General features: G+C 34.1%; 2 protein-coding genes across 2 annotated transcripts; one reads left to right on the top strand and one right to left on the bottom strand.

The window, feature by feature from the left end:
• Positions 1–77: 77 nt before the first annotated feature.
• LOC116348974 (serine protease persephone-like) lies at positions 78–2,011 on the top strand (the record flags this gene model as incomplete). Its single annotated transcript, XM_031780221.1, has 7 exons — positions 78–170; positions 293–352; positions 660–745; positions 813–944; positions 1,019–1,072; positions 1,144–1,327; positions 1,413–2,011. Coding segments are annotated over 7 exons (965 nt in total), but the record flags the coding sequence as incomplete, so codon positions are not given.
• An 864-nt stretch (positions 2,012–2,875) lies between these two features.
• On the bottom strand, positions 2,876–14,520 carry LOC116348973 (ATP-binding cassette sub-family C member Sur-like). Its single transcript, XM_031780220.1, has 19 exons — positions 13,158–14,520; positions 12,409–13,063; positions 12,071–12,378; positions 11,402–11,539; positions 10,325–10,487; positions 9,388–10,251; positions 8,695–8,800; positions 8,200–8,461; positions 7,849–7,986; positions 7,289–7,419; positions 7,027–7,114; positions 6,641–6,927; positions 6,304–6,438; positions 5,768–5,868; positions 4,699–4,931; positions 4,057–4,278; positions 3,781–3,938; positions 3,093–3,288; positions 2,876–2,887 (listed from the first exon to the last, which is right to left on the bottom strand). The coding sequence occupies exons 1-19, from the start codon at positions 13,167–13,169 to the stop codon at positions 2,876–2,878; spliced, it is 4,209 nt and encodes a 1,402-aa protein (XP_031636080.1). The 5' UTR covers positions 13,170–14,520.
• Between the last annotated feature and the right edge of the window lie 769 nt (positions 14,521–15,289).

Genomic DNA, 15,289 nt, shown 5'->3' with positions numbered 1-15,289 from the left:
GGTAATTGTTCATTTTTCCAAATTAAGAATAAATATTTTAAATGAAGTTTATTTCCATTACTTTTCGTGATTTTTAGGTCATAAAGATACAGTCAAATATCTGGCTCAACATGAAGCGAATATAAATGCTCGAAATGAGAGAAATCAAACTCCGCTAGAGCTAGCAACAGGTAAATTTGCCAGACAATTTTAAATAAAAAAAAACGCCACGTGAAAAGGCTTTAGAAGAGAATAATTTGACTAGACACTTCGAAATAAAAAAAACGTTAAGTTTAATCACAAACCATTTTAGGTTACAAGGAAATAGCCAAATTTCTATTGGAATATGAGAACATTTCAAAAGCCAAATATGGTAACTATTGTTATTTTAAATTAATCCAAAAGAAAGTCAAAAAGAAAACTTGGCAACTGCATATTTCTTAGAAGGAAAAAAGAAATAAAAACAGAGAATATATTTGGATATTGTCACCCAGATATTTCCGCTAATCTGGCTGACGTCAGGCACTGAAATGGAGTGAAAACAATACAAGTGACTTTAATATTGTTTGTAACAGTGGAAGTGTTTTTAAAACTATAACAATCACTTCTATTGCTGACGCTTCATTTCAGCGCCTGACGTCAGTAATTGTAATTTCATTTGATTTTTGTTTCGAAATTAGCATGCAGTCAATTTCCCACAGTTCAACGTGTAACATCATATCTTACACAAGGCGATTTGGCAGAAGAGGGTGAATTCCCCTGGATGGTGAGATTGATTTTTCATTTTTTTATTTATTTTCGAAAAATTGAACGCATTTTACTTTTATGAAAAGGCTGCTTTAGTTTACGTCGCTGGTTTGAAAATTAGTTTCAGATGCGGCGGTACCATAATATCGGAGCGCTATATAATGACGGCTGCACATTGCACAAGCGCATATCCACCGGTATTAGTGCGATTGGGAAAAGTGAGTGATATTCATATACACAGTCCATTTGAAGTGCTTTGTTTGAAATATTTTTTTAACCATTTTCAAAATAGGTAAATCGAGCCGATGAATCTGCATCAAATTACCAAATAGAATATTATATAAAAGTAAGTAATACACATTCAAAATTTATTGTATAACATTACTCTTTCTTAACGTTGCTATTTTCTTTTTTCAGAATATCATACGACATCCAAATTATTCGATGAGAACGTATAAGAACGATATTGCATTGCTTCAACTCAGAAATAGAATTTTATTCAACGACAACATTAGACCGGCATGCTTGTACACAGATATGGGTGATATCGATAATCGTACAAAACTAATTGTGACCGGCTGGGGCAACACTATTCCTGGAGGTTGAACTCATTCAGTATAAAATACTTTATTTTTCTGCACATTACATTAATCCACCTTATTCGGTCTCTATATTTTTAACTTTAGATCGTGACTCTCAATCAGATTTGTTACTTAAGATTGCGATTAATACAATGCCATTAAGTGAATGCAACGCAACCTATTTGAATCATTTTGCACTGAAGAATCAAACGGCTTTTCGGGATGGCCTTGATGACGGTCAGTACTGCGCACATGATCCAGATGGACAAGACCCTTTTATAAGGGATGCTTGCCAAGGAGATAGTGGAGGTCCACTTACACATATCCCCAACAATGATCCGAATGAAGCCACAATAGTTGGTATCGTTAGTTTTGGCTATAGTTGTGCTTTGGAATTGCCCGGCATTTACACGCGCGTTGCTCATTATATACCTTGGATTGTATCCGTCGTCTGGCCATAAAATTAACATTTTTTAAGCAAATTTTATCACACTTATTTAATAATAACTAAGATAATAACTTTCTGAAAAATATTCAAACAGATAAAAACGATGCGTTGTGCAAATTGCATTGTTCTACATATGTAATATTCGCAATTTTTTGTAAATTCAATCAATACGATACTCTTTTCATAGAAATAAACACAGAAGAATTACGGCTTGTAGTACGAAAAAGTTCATCTTATAGTAATGTTCTTATTTTTAATATACATTTTCAAGATCTTTAGCAGTGGATACATTGGACAAATTCTACGTCTAAATAAAGGCTTCGTATAATCTTATTTAAAATGTGTTTAATGCAAACAGTAAAAGATACTTTTAATTTTCAAACTTTTGTGAATAAAATTCAAGTTCGAAAAGTGTCAAATGAGAGATGTAATTCATGTCTCTGTACAGTAGAGTGGTTCGATTTTGACATTTTTTCAAGAATCAAAAATCGTACCCCTAAAACCTCTGTAGGAAGGTCATAGAAACATGACTATAACAACGAATTCGAAAAAAATGATTTTTGGTGATGCGCGGTTCCAGGTGGTTTTCTTAAAAAAATCAAATTTTGATGAATTTTGAGCACTTTAAAAATTCAATAAAAAATGGTCCACCGGGGTTTTTTTGGCACGAGAAAGCCGAATCTGGCGTTAATTTTGCAATACAAATAATTTTCGACACTTTTTTCATGAAAAAATCACTTTGCACGGAATGTTTTTTCTGCAAAAAATAATATACCGAAAGTTTGATTAAATTTCAATACAAATTAAGTGTATCTCACATTAAACATTTTCGAAAATAAGAATTTGTATTGAAATTTGATCAAACTTTCGGTATATTTTTTTTTGCAGAAAAAACATTCTGTGCAAAGTTTCATAACATTACAACATCAAACAGGCAATAACATCAAACTTCAATACAAAATTCCACATTTTTTGTGATTTTTTCATGAAAAAAGTGTCGAAAATTATTTGTATTGCAAAATTAACGCCAGATTCGGCTTTCTCTTGCCAAAAAACCCCCGGTGGACCATTTTTTATTGAATTTTTAAAGTGCTCAAAATTCATCAAAATTTGATTTTTTTTAAAAAACCACCTGGAACCGCGCATCACCAAAAATCATTTTTTTTCGAATTCGTTGTTATAGTCATGTTTCTATGACCTTCCTACAGAGGTTATAGGGGTACGATTTTCGATTCTTGAAAAAATGTCAAAATCGAACCACTGTACAGCATGTTCAAGCTGAAGGTTCTTTATTATTTAAGTGGTTTAGTGCAAATATATTCAATATGTGTACATACCAGTGCGATGCCTAGCCATCGGTTGCTTGTGTTTTGCATAATAACAGCAATGTTGTTAGCTTCCATTCGCTTAAGCAGCATTTCCATGAATCTGGACTCTTGATTGTACGCTCTAATAGTTGCAACACCTTGTATCGTCTCCGAAAAATGCGTTAAAATTGGTGAGCTTGTAATACTTTCCAAGCGCTGCAACTCTCTATCGATTGCATCACAAAACAATGAACAAAAAAAAGCAGCTTTAAAGTAAAAGAACTTGAAACATCAAAAGATGTAAAATTGGCGATGTAAAGTATTTGTTCCTACATGAAAATCAATCAATTGTTAATTCAAGCTGTTTTAAAAGCACTTGCTAACAAAAGTAATATAAAACCTTTTTCCTCTTCAGTAAATTTCCACCAATACGTTGTTTTTTTTTGTATTAATTTAAAAAATCAAGCATATATATGTACCAGAATCAATTGGTTTTAATTTCGCAATCTCAAGTACATACTTGGAAAAATTAATTGAATTTGTAAAATGCAAAGTAAACGATTATTATTATTTTCTTCTAAATTGATTGATGGTGCATTCAACGAAGAAATTGAGGTCAATGATGGAATTTAAATTAGAAAAAAAAAATTGTTTGTGAAATGGCTCCATTGTGATCAAGAGACTCGCCAAGAGATGAAAGTGATCAAAAAGAGATTACCTCGATGAGTAACGGTAGAATTTTTGTACAACATAATAGGCACCGCAAATGGGTAACGTCAATAAAATAAACCATGGCGTAACGACAGCATTCAATAAAATCGAGCACAGACACAACAGCACAAATTGTAATAGTCGTTGACTTGTTGCGGCGATTTTCTGTCAAAAAATGCATGCGAAAAAAAAATGGGGAGAGAAGAACACAAAACCGGGACATAAGTCAATAAAGTGGAAAAAAGTGGCGGTCTTACACTGCGGCATTTCGTAATAAATTTACTTTATCAATAACAGCCATGTCTGAACTGAAACGATTCATCATCCGGCCAAATGGCATTGTTTGAAAAAAATATATTGATTTTTTTACAATTGACTGCAATAATTGTTCGTGAAGTGAACGTCGTGCTTTTGCACCAGCATATTGTGCGAAGGGCACTGAGATCATCGAAAAACCTACGCATATTGCCGATAACAAACCGTAAACGCCAAAATAATATGAAATCTGTGAAAATAAAAGAGAAACATAAAATGAGAAGATGAAAAAAATGAATGAACACATATATACTGAAACAAGTTAATTTATAGATTTCGATAGAAAAGCCAGTTACAATCAAAATATTAGTTCAATCGAATAGCCCTCCAAACCAATGCCATGATTGGACAGTGTCTGTATATATGAAGCGTGTTGGTTGGCAAACAAGTACATAAAATCGATTTCCGGAATGAGGGAAATTAAACAAACACAATTTGTCACGGTGCTCGAACAGAAAAGAGGAAGAGTAGCGACAAAAAGGATGGAGAGAGACGGGAGGGAAATATAGATGGAGACAGTGAAATAACGCAATTGTTCGCACGCCGCGATCACAACAGAAAAATCTATACATATATTGTAAAATGTTTGAGTTTGTATGTGTATACGTACATCAGTGAAGCGATTTGTCTGCTCAACATCGGTCCAATCCCTTAGCCAAATATCTAGATAAATTTTCGTTGCTTGCCATCCCATTGCGCTTGCACAAAAAACACCAATCGTCCATAAACCGCAAGACTTTAAATACAATAAATAAATTTTCGCTGGAATTTTGCCATATTTTCTCTCTTCATCGTATATTAACCGATTGGATATTTCCTGATTATTTTCCTCATTGTTGTAATCTGTAATGTACAAAAACAATAAATTTATCCACCGAAAATCCATTGTTTGTAATAAAATGTGCTGAATGTGTTTCTTTCTCTCTCTCTCCGTGCATCTCTTCCATGGCATCTCCTAGTTTACGGCCTGAATGACCATAAATGTATAATATCATTCGATTGTTGGCGAGTTGTTTGTCGCATTCAAAATTCGGTTCACACAATGAAACCCAAAATGCATAGCATATTTGCGTAACACCGGCTTTAAGAGATGGACCCGTTGGGCATCACCTTCAACCATGAGAACCATCGAAATGAAAAAAAAATACAAAACACTTTCAGCCCTAAACAATGTATAAATAATTTTTTTTTGCTCTTGGTGAAATCTGTTTAGTTTGAATTTCATTGCACGAATATTTTATACGCTTTGTATAAATGCCGTCCGAAAAGAAAAAAAATCGGACCCCATTTACATAAATCCCAATGTGACTGCTGTGTATGTGTGAATTCACTGGATATTTGCATATGCCTTGTGCGGATGTATGTTGAATGTGGGGCGCGCGATTTTAACATAAGCTCTTTCGATAGGACATTAAAACAAGTGCTGAATATATACTTTCTCTTTTTCTATCCACACACCGCGCCCACGTACACTTATCAACCAAAAGCTTAAAATAACAGTTTTTTTTTAAACCGAACACACATTAAATGAGAGAGAAAGTAAAAACTTACAAGAGGGATAACAATGCGATCATCGTACGCGTTTACACATTGACGATGGCACCGGAAGAAGCGCACTCAAATCTCTCTTCCTTTTTATTCGCCATTTTAAATTCCTCGTTAATTATTCATAAATTTACCTGAACATATTTCATCGTCTTCCGTTTCTTCGCTGTGCTTAGATATAGTTGACATAATCCGTTTAACAGGTCTGCTATTATCCATGGTCATTGTTGGACTTCTGTAATTGTCTCCCACAAAAAAAAAATGAAACCAAATTGAGAAAAAAAAATGGCAGCGATATAGAACATTTTTTTTGTTTTCCTGTGCTTGATTTTGCTATAGGTATCTTATGCGTTGTGCATTTTGCTAAAAACGATTGCATTTTTAATGAAACTTAAATTTGAGAAACTGTGCTAAATAAACCACACAAAGCTCAAACAGTGAGCACTCCGGTTGAAAAAATGTGGATTTTCTCGAAAGGTAGTGAAAAAAAAAAACCTGTTTTTGATCTGATTTTTAATGAAATATAAAAAGTGCTGACACTCACTTTCATTTTGTCATCGTTTGTAATATTTTGCAGATAGTGCAAGCGTCAATAAAATTTTGCATTTAAATATTATGAATGGAAAATAGAATTCATTTCCTTCATCTTCAGCACACAGAAAATGCTTACCGTATGGAATTTGCTGCACTTAATGGTTTTGCAAGAGATGAATTTTTCCGGCTAAGATTATTTTTCCGTTTGAATGACATGCGACTCAAAAATTGTCGAAAATCAAAATTACGCATCGCCTCGATGGTTGATGGCCTGATGAAAAAAAGGATCCAAAAAATAGTCAATTCAATAGATGGCAGAGCAAAGTGATGCGCCATTATGAAGCATATGTCAAGAGATTTATAATTGGTGGTGCATGTAAAAAAAAGCCAGTGAATTTGTTTGAAGACACTTGTTTTTGTTTGAAAAATGGTTCTGTGGCACGAGACATAAAAATCGATTGCATTCGTCATACCGATGGTTGTTGATGGGATGTTGCATCGTTGATGGAGATGAAATATTTCGTGTTACTGGCATGCGATCCATTCTGTGTTCGCGTACGTTTAACGAATTGGTACGCAATGGTGATTTTTTACGCGACGAAATTCGCGCAAAGAGTGATTGATTCGGATGCCGTCTGGATGGTCGTCGTCGAATTTCAATCTCATCGATATTACATTCGTCCAATGGAAAGGGAATATCGTATGTTAAATGCCTGGATCCATATAAACTTGGCTTTCGTTTGCTTCCAGTCGGTTGAGTCTATGAGGGAATGGGGTGGAAGAGTGGATGAAGTTCATATTTTATAAATGAAAATCGATTTCCAAATAGAATGAAACTTAAAATGGATTCGTTTCGCACCTCGTTTTCATCGTTGGTTGTATGTCGTTGTAATCCGATTTTTGAGATATTCTTAAAAAGTTTCCATCGTTCACGCGCTGTCCTTGTGCTATTGGCCAAACAACAACAAAAAAAAAACATTCTCATGAATTAATTCAAAATGCTGGCAAAGAGCAACTCTCAACAACACTGCACTGAATTCAGATTTGTGTTATGATTTCATCCCATCCCGAATAATAATACGAAAATATAAACCATCATAACAAAATCGAAAATGGTATACCAAACGTTTTCATCTTTTGCATTTTCCTTGGCTATTATCGTGTTCCACTCTTGAATCAGTTCGTAATCCTTGCTTTCAATGACTCGATAAGTTCCTTTTGCTCGTATACTGTTATTTTCCATCGAAATAATCTGGATTTTACGGCAGTGTGGTTGATTGTGAGTATGTATGACAGTTTGGACGATGTTGAATGTATGTAAATCGTCATCGTTAGCAATGTTATTGTTATCATTGTTGTTGTTGTTTCCCAGATATTATTCAAAATGTGATGAATCCAAGTCAATTGCATTTCATTTTTTTTTTTTTTTTTCAAAAAAAAAAAATAAGCCGCGATGTATATAAAAAGGCGAATTGAAAAGAAAGAGATTAGAAATTGGAGAAATCGAGAAAAAAAGTAAAGAAATCAACATTCTGTTCAATAACTGTCTCCATCTCTCTCGATCTCAATATGCTTGGGTCTTTGTACGTGTGTGTGTGTGTTAGCATATTTAAAAAAGAGAGACAGACAGGGCAAAACACATTCAGGCTTGTGAGAAATCGTTTACTAATAAAATATTTACATAATCGCTGTGGTGAACTAGATTCGTTTTTTGTGTGACAAGGATAACGGTGCGTTGATGCTTTAAAAGCATATTCTTTATACTGTTATCGAATATCCATGATGATAATTCATTATCCAATGATGAGAGCGGATCATCCTTTAATGCCCATGTTTTTTATTTTGCAAGTAAGTTACAACAAAGATGAGAGGCAAAAAAAATGTATTTTTTTCCGTTGAAATTGTGTTCCGATATTATCATCGTCAGACAGGCGGAAAGTCAATCGTATAAAAAAGAGATGCAAAAAAAAAGAAGAAAAGCTCCAATTATTCGAATGTGTTGGTTGTGGATTTTGATGTGCACATCTTTTACCATAATGACAACATTTGACGATGAATACAGTGCACGAGCGATGGCAATGCGGCTCTTTTGTCCGCCTGATAAATTTATGCTATTTGTGCCGATTTCGGTCAAATCTCCTTCCGGCAAACAACGAAGATCTTCCTTTAAGGCACATGACATCAGAACCTTTTCGTAACGACGTGGCCGATACGTTTCACCAAATAAAATGTTCTCTCGTATCGTTGTTTTCATCAGCCATGGCGTTTGACCGACATAAGCAATTGTCGCATATCTGTTTTTGTGTGAAATAAAATGATATTAATAAAATAGTAGAATTTTTTTTGCTTATCATTTTGAGTTAGGAGAAAAAATACCATTCAATGAATATATTAATGATAAATTTATTAGGTTAAATGTCATAACTCCGAATCGCTTTACCACCATCGTTATTCATCGAATGTAGATATATATATTCATAGCTGAATTCAATCAGACAGTTTACAATTCCAATAGTAGATTACTTACTTATTCCAAATCAGCTCTCCAGATACTAAACGCATTTCCTTCAATATTGCCGCCAGCAATGAAGTTTTGCCACTTCCACTCTTTCCAACAATCACAGTCAATTTTCCTACATTTTGTGCACAATGTCGACAGAAGACGGAATAAGATAAATAAGAAAAGACAGAGTGAGATAGTGAATCAAGGACCAAGAATCAAAGCAAATATATAGAGTGATTAAATTTTACGCTCCAAGTCTTCAATACACTCTTGTCTTCAAGTTCAATTGCATTGCAATTTTGACTAATGATGTTTCCACATCTAGGGCTACTTTTAATTGCGTTTTCAAAATTACATGAACATTTCGATTTCATTTGGAGATGATGAAATTGTGAATTATATTGCAATTGTCATGCTGTGAGAATAAGCCCGAAGCTCTCGATAACTTTTGATAAATCGTTATGAGAAGTTTAATAGTCTATGTATATTGTATATGTATACATTGTAAATTCAGAGAAATTGTTATTGAGCCATTGTGGATTCGATTCAAATTTTGCGATTCAATTATATTGCTAAGTTTTCCATGTTTGATTAAATCGAAAGATTCTAGATTGATTTATTGTATTTTCTCTATCTTTTTTTATGTTCTCTCTATCTATCGTGTATGTGTCTATGCTTTGTGAGTACAAAATATGGCATAAAATGAAGTGAAATTACCTCTTGGTATCTCAAGTCGATCGATGCGCAATGGTGATTTAAGTTGTTCAATGCTGCTGTTGCTGTCCCGTTGTTGTTCCTCTTGTTGTGGCCGTTGCCATGAAAACACTGCATTTCGTATGCTGATTACCAATTCATTTGGTATTTGCATTTGAATTTCGGAAATTGTCAATGATTTTTGACGTGAACGATTTCGATCGATTTTCATGCTCTCACTGATTTTATTGTTTTTCTTCAATTTTATGCTGGCATTAAATGTACGATGTACACCATTTCGTTGCATTGATTTTATCGCCTGTTGCTCATCACAACATTGATTTTCATAAATATCTTGTAAATAGAAGTCATTATTGCTGAATGGAAATTCATTGTTTGGCATGACACTCGAGGTGGTTGCAATGTTTGTCGAATTTAAATGCATTTTATTCGAATGGGATTTCTTCGATGATAACAAAAGCGCTTCATTTGTTTGCAAACCTTGGATGTTATCATCATTGTTTGAATCATCATTCGATTGTCCATCAATGGTTTGGCCTTCATTTTCATCGATTTCGAACACATCAAGCGATGCATCACTTCGACTCATCACATGCGCCATATTCCGTATACCTTCAAATTCCTTTTGCACTTCGGCCTCATGATGCAAAAATCGTTCAATTCGACGTGTACTTACAATGGCCGATATTATCATCGGAATTGTTATCGGGAATATAAAAAGCGGCACTGTCAATTGATTGAATAGTGCAAGAGCAGCAAAAACTCGTCCCGTTGTAAATTTGTCGGTCATGTCATTATGTTCAATCGATAAGAAGACAGCAAATGTCACAAATGTTATGATTATTGACGACAGATGGGTTAGAAATGCTGGAATTAGAATGCAACTTTGTATTGTGCTTGATTGACACCAGAAAAAGGGAGAAAATTGTATGTCACTCACTCATTAATGTCCAATAAATTGAGTCCTTGTCCAAGCATTTCAATTCATTTTCTCGACTTTTTTCAATTTTCTCCGTGAATACCGTTTCCCATGCATTTAGCTTGATAATTTTAATGCCCATCAACAATTCACTGATTCGACCCAAACGCTCGTCGGTATTTGACTAAACGTCGAAATTATAACGAATTTTAAATGCTTTTTGCTTCATTTCTTAATTTAAGTAATGAATTAATGGCATCGGATCATTTTCTTATCACCAATTCTGCCATTGTCATGCATTCATAATCAATTTCATTGAATGTGGTCCAAGTGTGCAACAAATATTGAAATTAATCGCAATAGTTTGTTTTAATAATTGACGGAGTATACTTTGTTCAACTTTTGTTTGTTCATTCAAAATAGTTGCCCAAAAACGTGACTCATTTTATAAACTAGAATTGCCATTTTCACGACAAAAAAAGTACACATAATAATCTCTGGAAAACTCTGTTCAGCTCAATGAGCGTTGAGAGATAACGAATAAATGTGTGATGTGTGCACATGCTTGAACTGTTTTCACATGAACTCAATTACAAAAGCATCACATTCCACCGAGAGAAAAAAACCGACGAAAAATCGGGTTAAAAGTGCAAGAGCACAAAATATTGACAGTAAAAATGAAAAATCCAAAGAATGCGGGAGAAAAAATACATATACTACATGAAATGGAACCTAAATGAAAGAAAAATTGAGAGCGAGAGAGAGAGAGGAAGACACAGATAAGCTCCAAACTCATGTCATGAAATATATCGCATTATATGAGTCAAAAACATTATGATAATGATAAAAAATAATGAGATAAGTCACTTTGACATAGTGAACATTGAAATCTGTACATTTTCATCTCCTTTTCTCACTCCCTCTCCCTCTCTAGCCTTTATTGAGTAGCATCATTCCTCTCTAGACATCGCTTTTTTGGCAATGTTGATGAATTTTCACTGCCAAACTAATGCAATGTACGAATTAATGTTAAGTAAAATATGCCATTAGAATGCATCTACATGAGAGCACTACCTCGTACTCTCCAAAATAACTTACCGCCGTTAGTTTTGCATTGTTCGACATCTTTTTGCCAATGAAAAACTGTAATGGAATCATTGTCACAATGCATACAGTTGAACCGATTATGGCGCTGATCCCAAGCATCTGATACAATAGATACATACAGAAAGCAATCTGTGCAATAATAATTAAATGAAATTAATATTGGTCCATTATAATTTCAGTGACGCAGGAGAGTGTTTTGTGTGTGCGTTTTTATTGTTGTTTGGTTGCCTAGAATCGAAGTGATTGAATTTTGGGGTTGAAAATTCATTTGCACTTTTTCTAACTACTCTTATCTACTCAGGTGCAATGAAATCCATAAAGCTCAGCTCTTTTTTATGTGAAGACGATGACCACGATACACAATGAAAATCTACAATGAACGAAAATACCACTTAAACTAATGGTCACTTTGAATTTTTGCTTTTTCAACCGCATAGTCAATGTGCAATCAAAGGAGTCTGAACTTTGTGCATGTGTGTGTGTCATCTGATCAAAGAGAATAATATCCAAGTGAATACACGAAAGAAACAAATCTCGGCTAAACTCAATGGAGGCAACACGCACCAATATACTCACCCACGCTCACTATCTCACACGAATGACATTCATGGTATCAATATCAATTGAATACACGAGAAAAAAAGAGAGAGAAAAACAAACCTTCAATGGGATCGCCCAAAAATAATGGGCGATATAAAAAAATGACATTACATTAATTGCGTCTTCAGACATTAAGTTTGTTATTGTTCCCGTATCAATGATCGTTGTTTGTTCGTGCAACCGTTGTTGAGCCGATTTGTTGTCGATGTCCATTGAATCGGTTTTTGTTTTGTCGTCCATTGCTCGTGTTGCTGCTTCAGTGTCTGTTGTGTTGTTGTCGTTGTCATGGCCGTTGTCCGGCGTTGTTGTTTCATTGTTTGGTACATCTGTAGAAATGGAAGCATTGCTATTTTCTCTGTCATTTGAACAGTGTTGGTTTGCAATGCTTTCATTACAATCAAATGAATTTGGTGCGGTAAAACAACTCGAACTAATCAACAATGTTTTGCGATAGACCAAACTCTGTAAACTAGTGCGTATCCGTATTCCAATCATGTTCACAATGTGCGTTGATGCTTGTGAAAAAGTGCCCTGTGCCAATGTTGCCAATAACACCAATAAAGCCATTATCCAACCATTTTCCATCAATTCCGACCAAGTTGGATAGTAAATTTCCGTATTTTCATTTATCAATTGCGCAGCTGACATCCAATATCCCAACGGTGACCACGACGACGACGATGACAGTGCTGAAGCTGATAATGGCACATCGTAATTACTGTTTGACCTGGTTTTTATCGCATCGTTCACCGCTTGGGCTGCTGCCATTGCCGTCGTACTCATCATATCAGAATGCGTAATTGATGCCATAGCATCCGTACCATTGATTGCATTAGATAATTTTATATTTTTCAATGGTGACGATGCGCTTGTAGCTGCCATCGTCGACGACGATGCTTCGTTCAAATTTTGTTGAATATATTCAACAATTTGGGAAATTGAAATTGGACCAATCAACGCGCAACAATCGCCCAACAATTTTAATATCCCACCGTAGATGAACATTTTCCAATATGTTCTCATGTAGCACAGCCAGAGAGATGGGGTCTTCGACTGAAAAAAAAAAAAGAAATACACATAGAATTTGCAATCATATAATAAATGTCAAGTGATAAAAAATATACTAGTTGTTACGATGAATGCGCACCACGGAGAACATTACACTTCACATGTAATATATGGAAATGAATGCACCGAATGACATTTATAGAAAAAGAGCGGGCGAGAGTTATGAATTAAATGCAAACAATTATATTAATGGATTCACGTCAATTATTCATGCGTTCTTGCTTCGTACTACAGTTTTTCGGTCATCTTTTTTGCGTACGTTGTTTTGTTGGAATGTTCTATCCATCACATGTTCCATAAACAAAATTACTTTGGGCCATTTATTTGAGTCTTTTCAACATTTATTTCACCATTAACATCAACCAGTCAAATAACATTGCATACCTTACTGTGTTTTTTTTCCACTGATATTCAAATATGAAATTGAAGTTATTGCTCGAGAGCGTGGGAAAATATTTGCAGGTGTATGTAAAAACATATTTCATTCACACAAAAACACTCATATGATTCAAAACCATTAAGCTATCGCCGATTACATCAAATAATTGTGGACGCTTGGTTCTACTCATTGGTATGCAATCAATTTTACTAACAATTTATCGTTCAATACTGTTCGAAATCGAAAATATGAACAAAACCGGTTGGTGAGTCAAGGAATCATATAATTTATTTATTTGGAATTTTTCATTAGTTTGATTCACTTATGAACGCTTATGAACTAATTTTACATTAAATTTAAGTCATTTTCGTTTGATTTTGTTAAAATTATTCACTAAATTTACATGCAATTCAATACATGTTTAAGCATCAAGTCATTTATTTGGCATTTTTCATTGCAAGTGTTTCTTTGTGTGTATTAATAACAATATGACCACTTATTATCAAACATAACAAAATTTCGAGATCAATTTCTTCATCGTTGCAAGAACGATACATCGTTTTAATCTTATTCAAATTTTCTCCGTTTTTCCCAAAGCCAGAAATGACACGAACTATTTTATTTCGTTTATTTTTCCGATTAAGTGCATCCAATCGATTTTGTTCTTTGTTTGACACAAAATATTTCAACTTCAACCCCAAAAAAGACGCAGATTTCGATTCATGCGTCTTTTTTGGGGTTGAAGTTGGAACATTTTGAGAATTCGATGCATCACACTCATCCAATGCCAATCCAACTGCTTCGTATATTTGTTGCAATGGAAGTTCAATTTTATCTTCATTTGTTGGTTCATTTCATTTCATCCGAACTGATTTAATGGAAACCGAATTTTAAAATCGCTCCGAACACTTTTGCATTTAATGAACACATTTTATCCGAACTGATTTAATCGCGCCGAACACTTTCGTATTTAATGAACACACGAAATCCTAACTGATTTAATGGAAACCGAATTTAAAAATCCGTAAATCCAAAAATTGAATGTGAATTCCTGCAAAAAAAAAATATGTTACAATGTGTATAAACTTAACCACACTTTGGCACAAAACACGTGCATGCAAACAATGTGTATTGAATTCATTTACGTTGAACGCGTTCATTTACAATACACATAAAGCATTGAGAGCGCTGTGTGTATGAAGAGTTAAACTACTGTACAATTCACACAGATAGTTTATCTCTTCTCACTTACAGCGCTCTCAATGCTTTATGTGTATTGTAAATGAACGCGTTCAACGTAAATGAATTCAATACACATAAAGCATTGAGAGCGCTGTGAGTGAGAAGAGAGGAAATATACATTCATTTGTTGTTTTCTTCTTCCACACTTCAATAAACACTCGAAAAAACATCTTTTTTTAAAATAATTTTCTCTCTATTTTTCCAATTTTTTATTTGAAAATAAAATAAAAGAGAACCCGACGAAGCTATTCATCCACATTTAAAAAAAAAAAAATGTAGAAAAATATCATTCCGTTTTCGAGTTTTATGCTAACACACAAAACCCAACTTATTTTTATATATAGAGATAGAATAGATAGAGATAGAAGAGAAGAAGAAGATTTCTATATATTTACTATTATTATTATTATTAATCCCTGTATTTTTGCTGCGGCCCTAGCGGGGTAAACCTTTAATATTAATTAAAATACATGAGTAAAAATGAAAATCCACGACCTATAAAATCCACGACCTATAAAATTCACGACTCGGAAAAATTCACGACTCGGAAAAATTCACGACCTATAAAATTCACGACCTATTGCAAAAAA

Source organism: Contarinia nasturtii, unplaced genomic scaffold, assembly GCF_009176525.2.
Source record: "Contarinia nasturtii isolate CC-2019 unplaced genomic scaffold, AAFC_CNas_1.1 Cnas_scaffold_2729, whole genome shotgun sequence".
Classification (NCBI taxonomy): domain Eukaryota; kingdom Metazoa; phylum Arthropoda; class Insecta; order Diptera; family Cecidomyiidae; genus Contarinia; species Contarinia nasturtii.
This window is presented reverse-complemented; position numbering and strand designations above follow the sequence as displayed.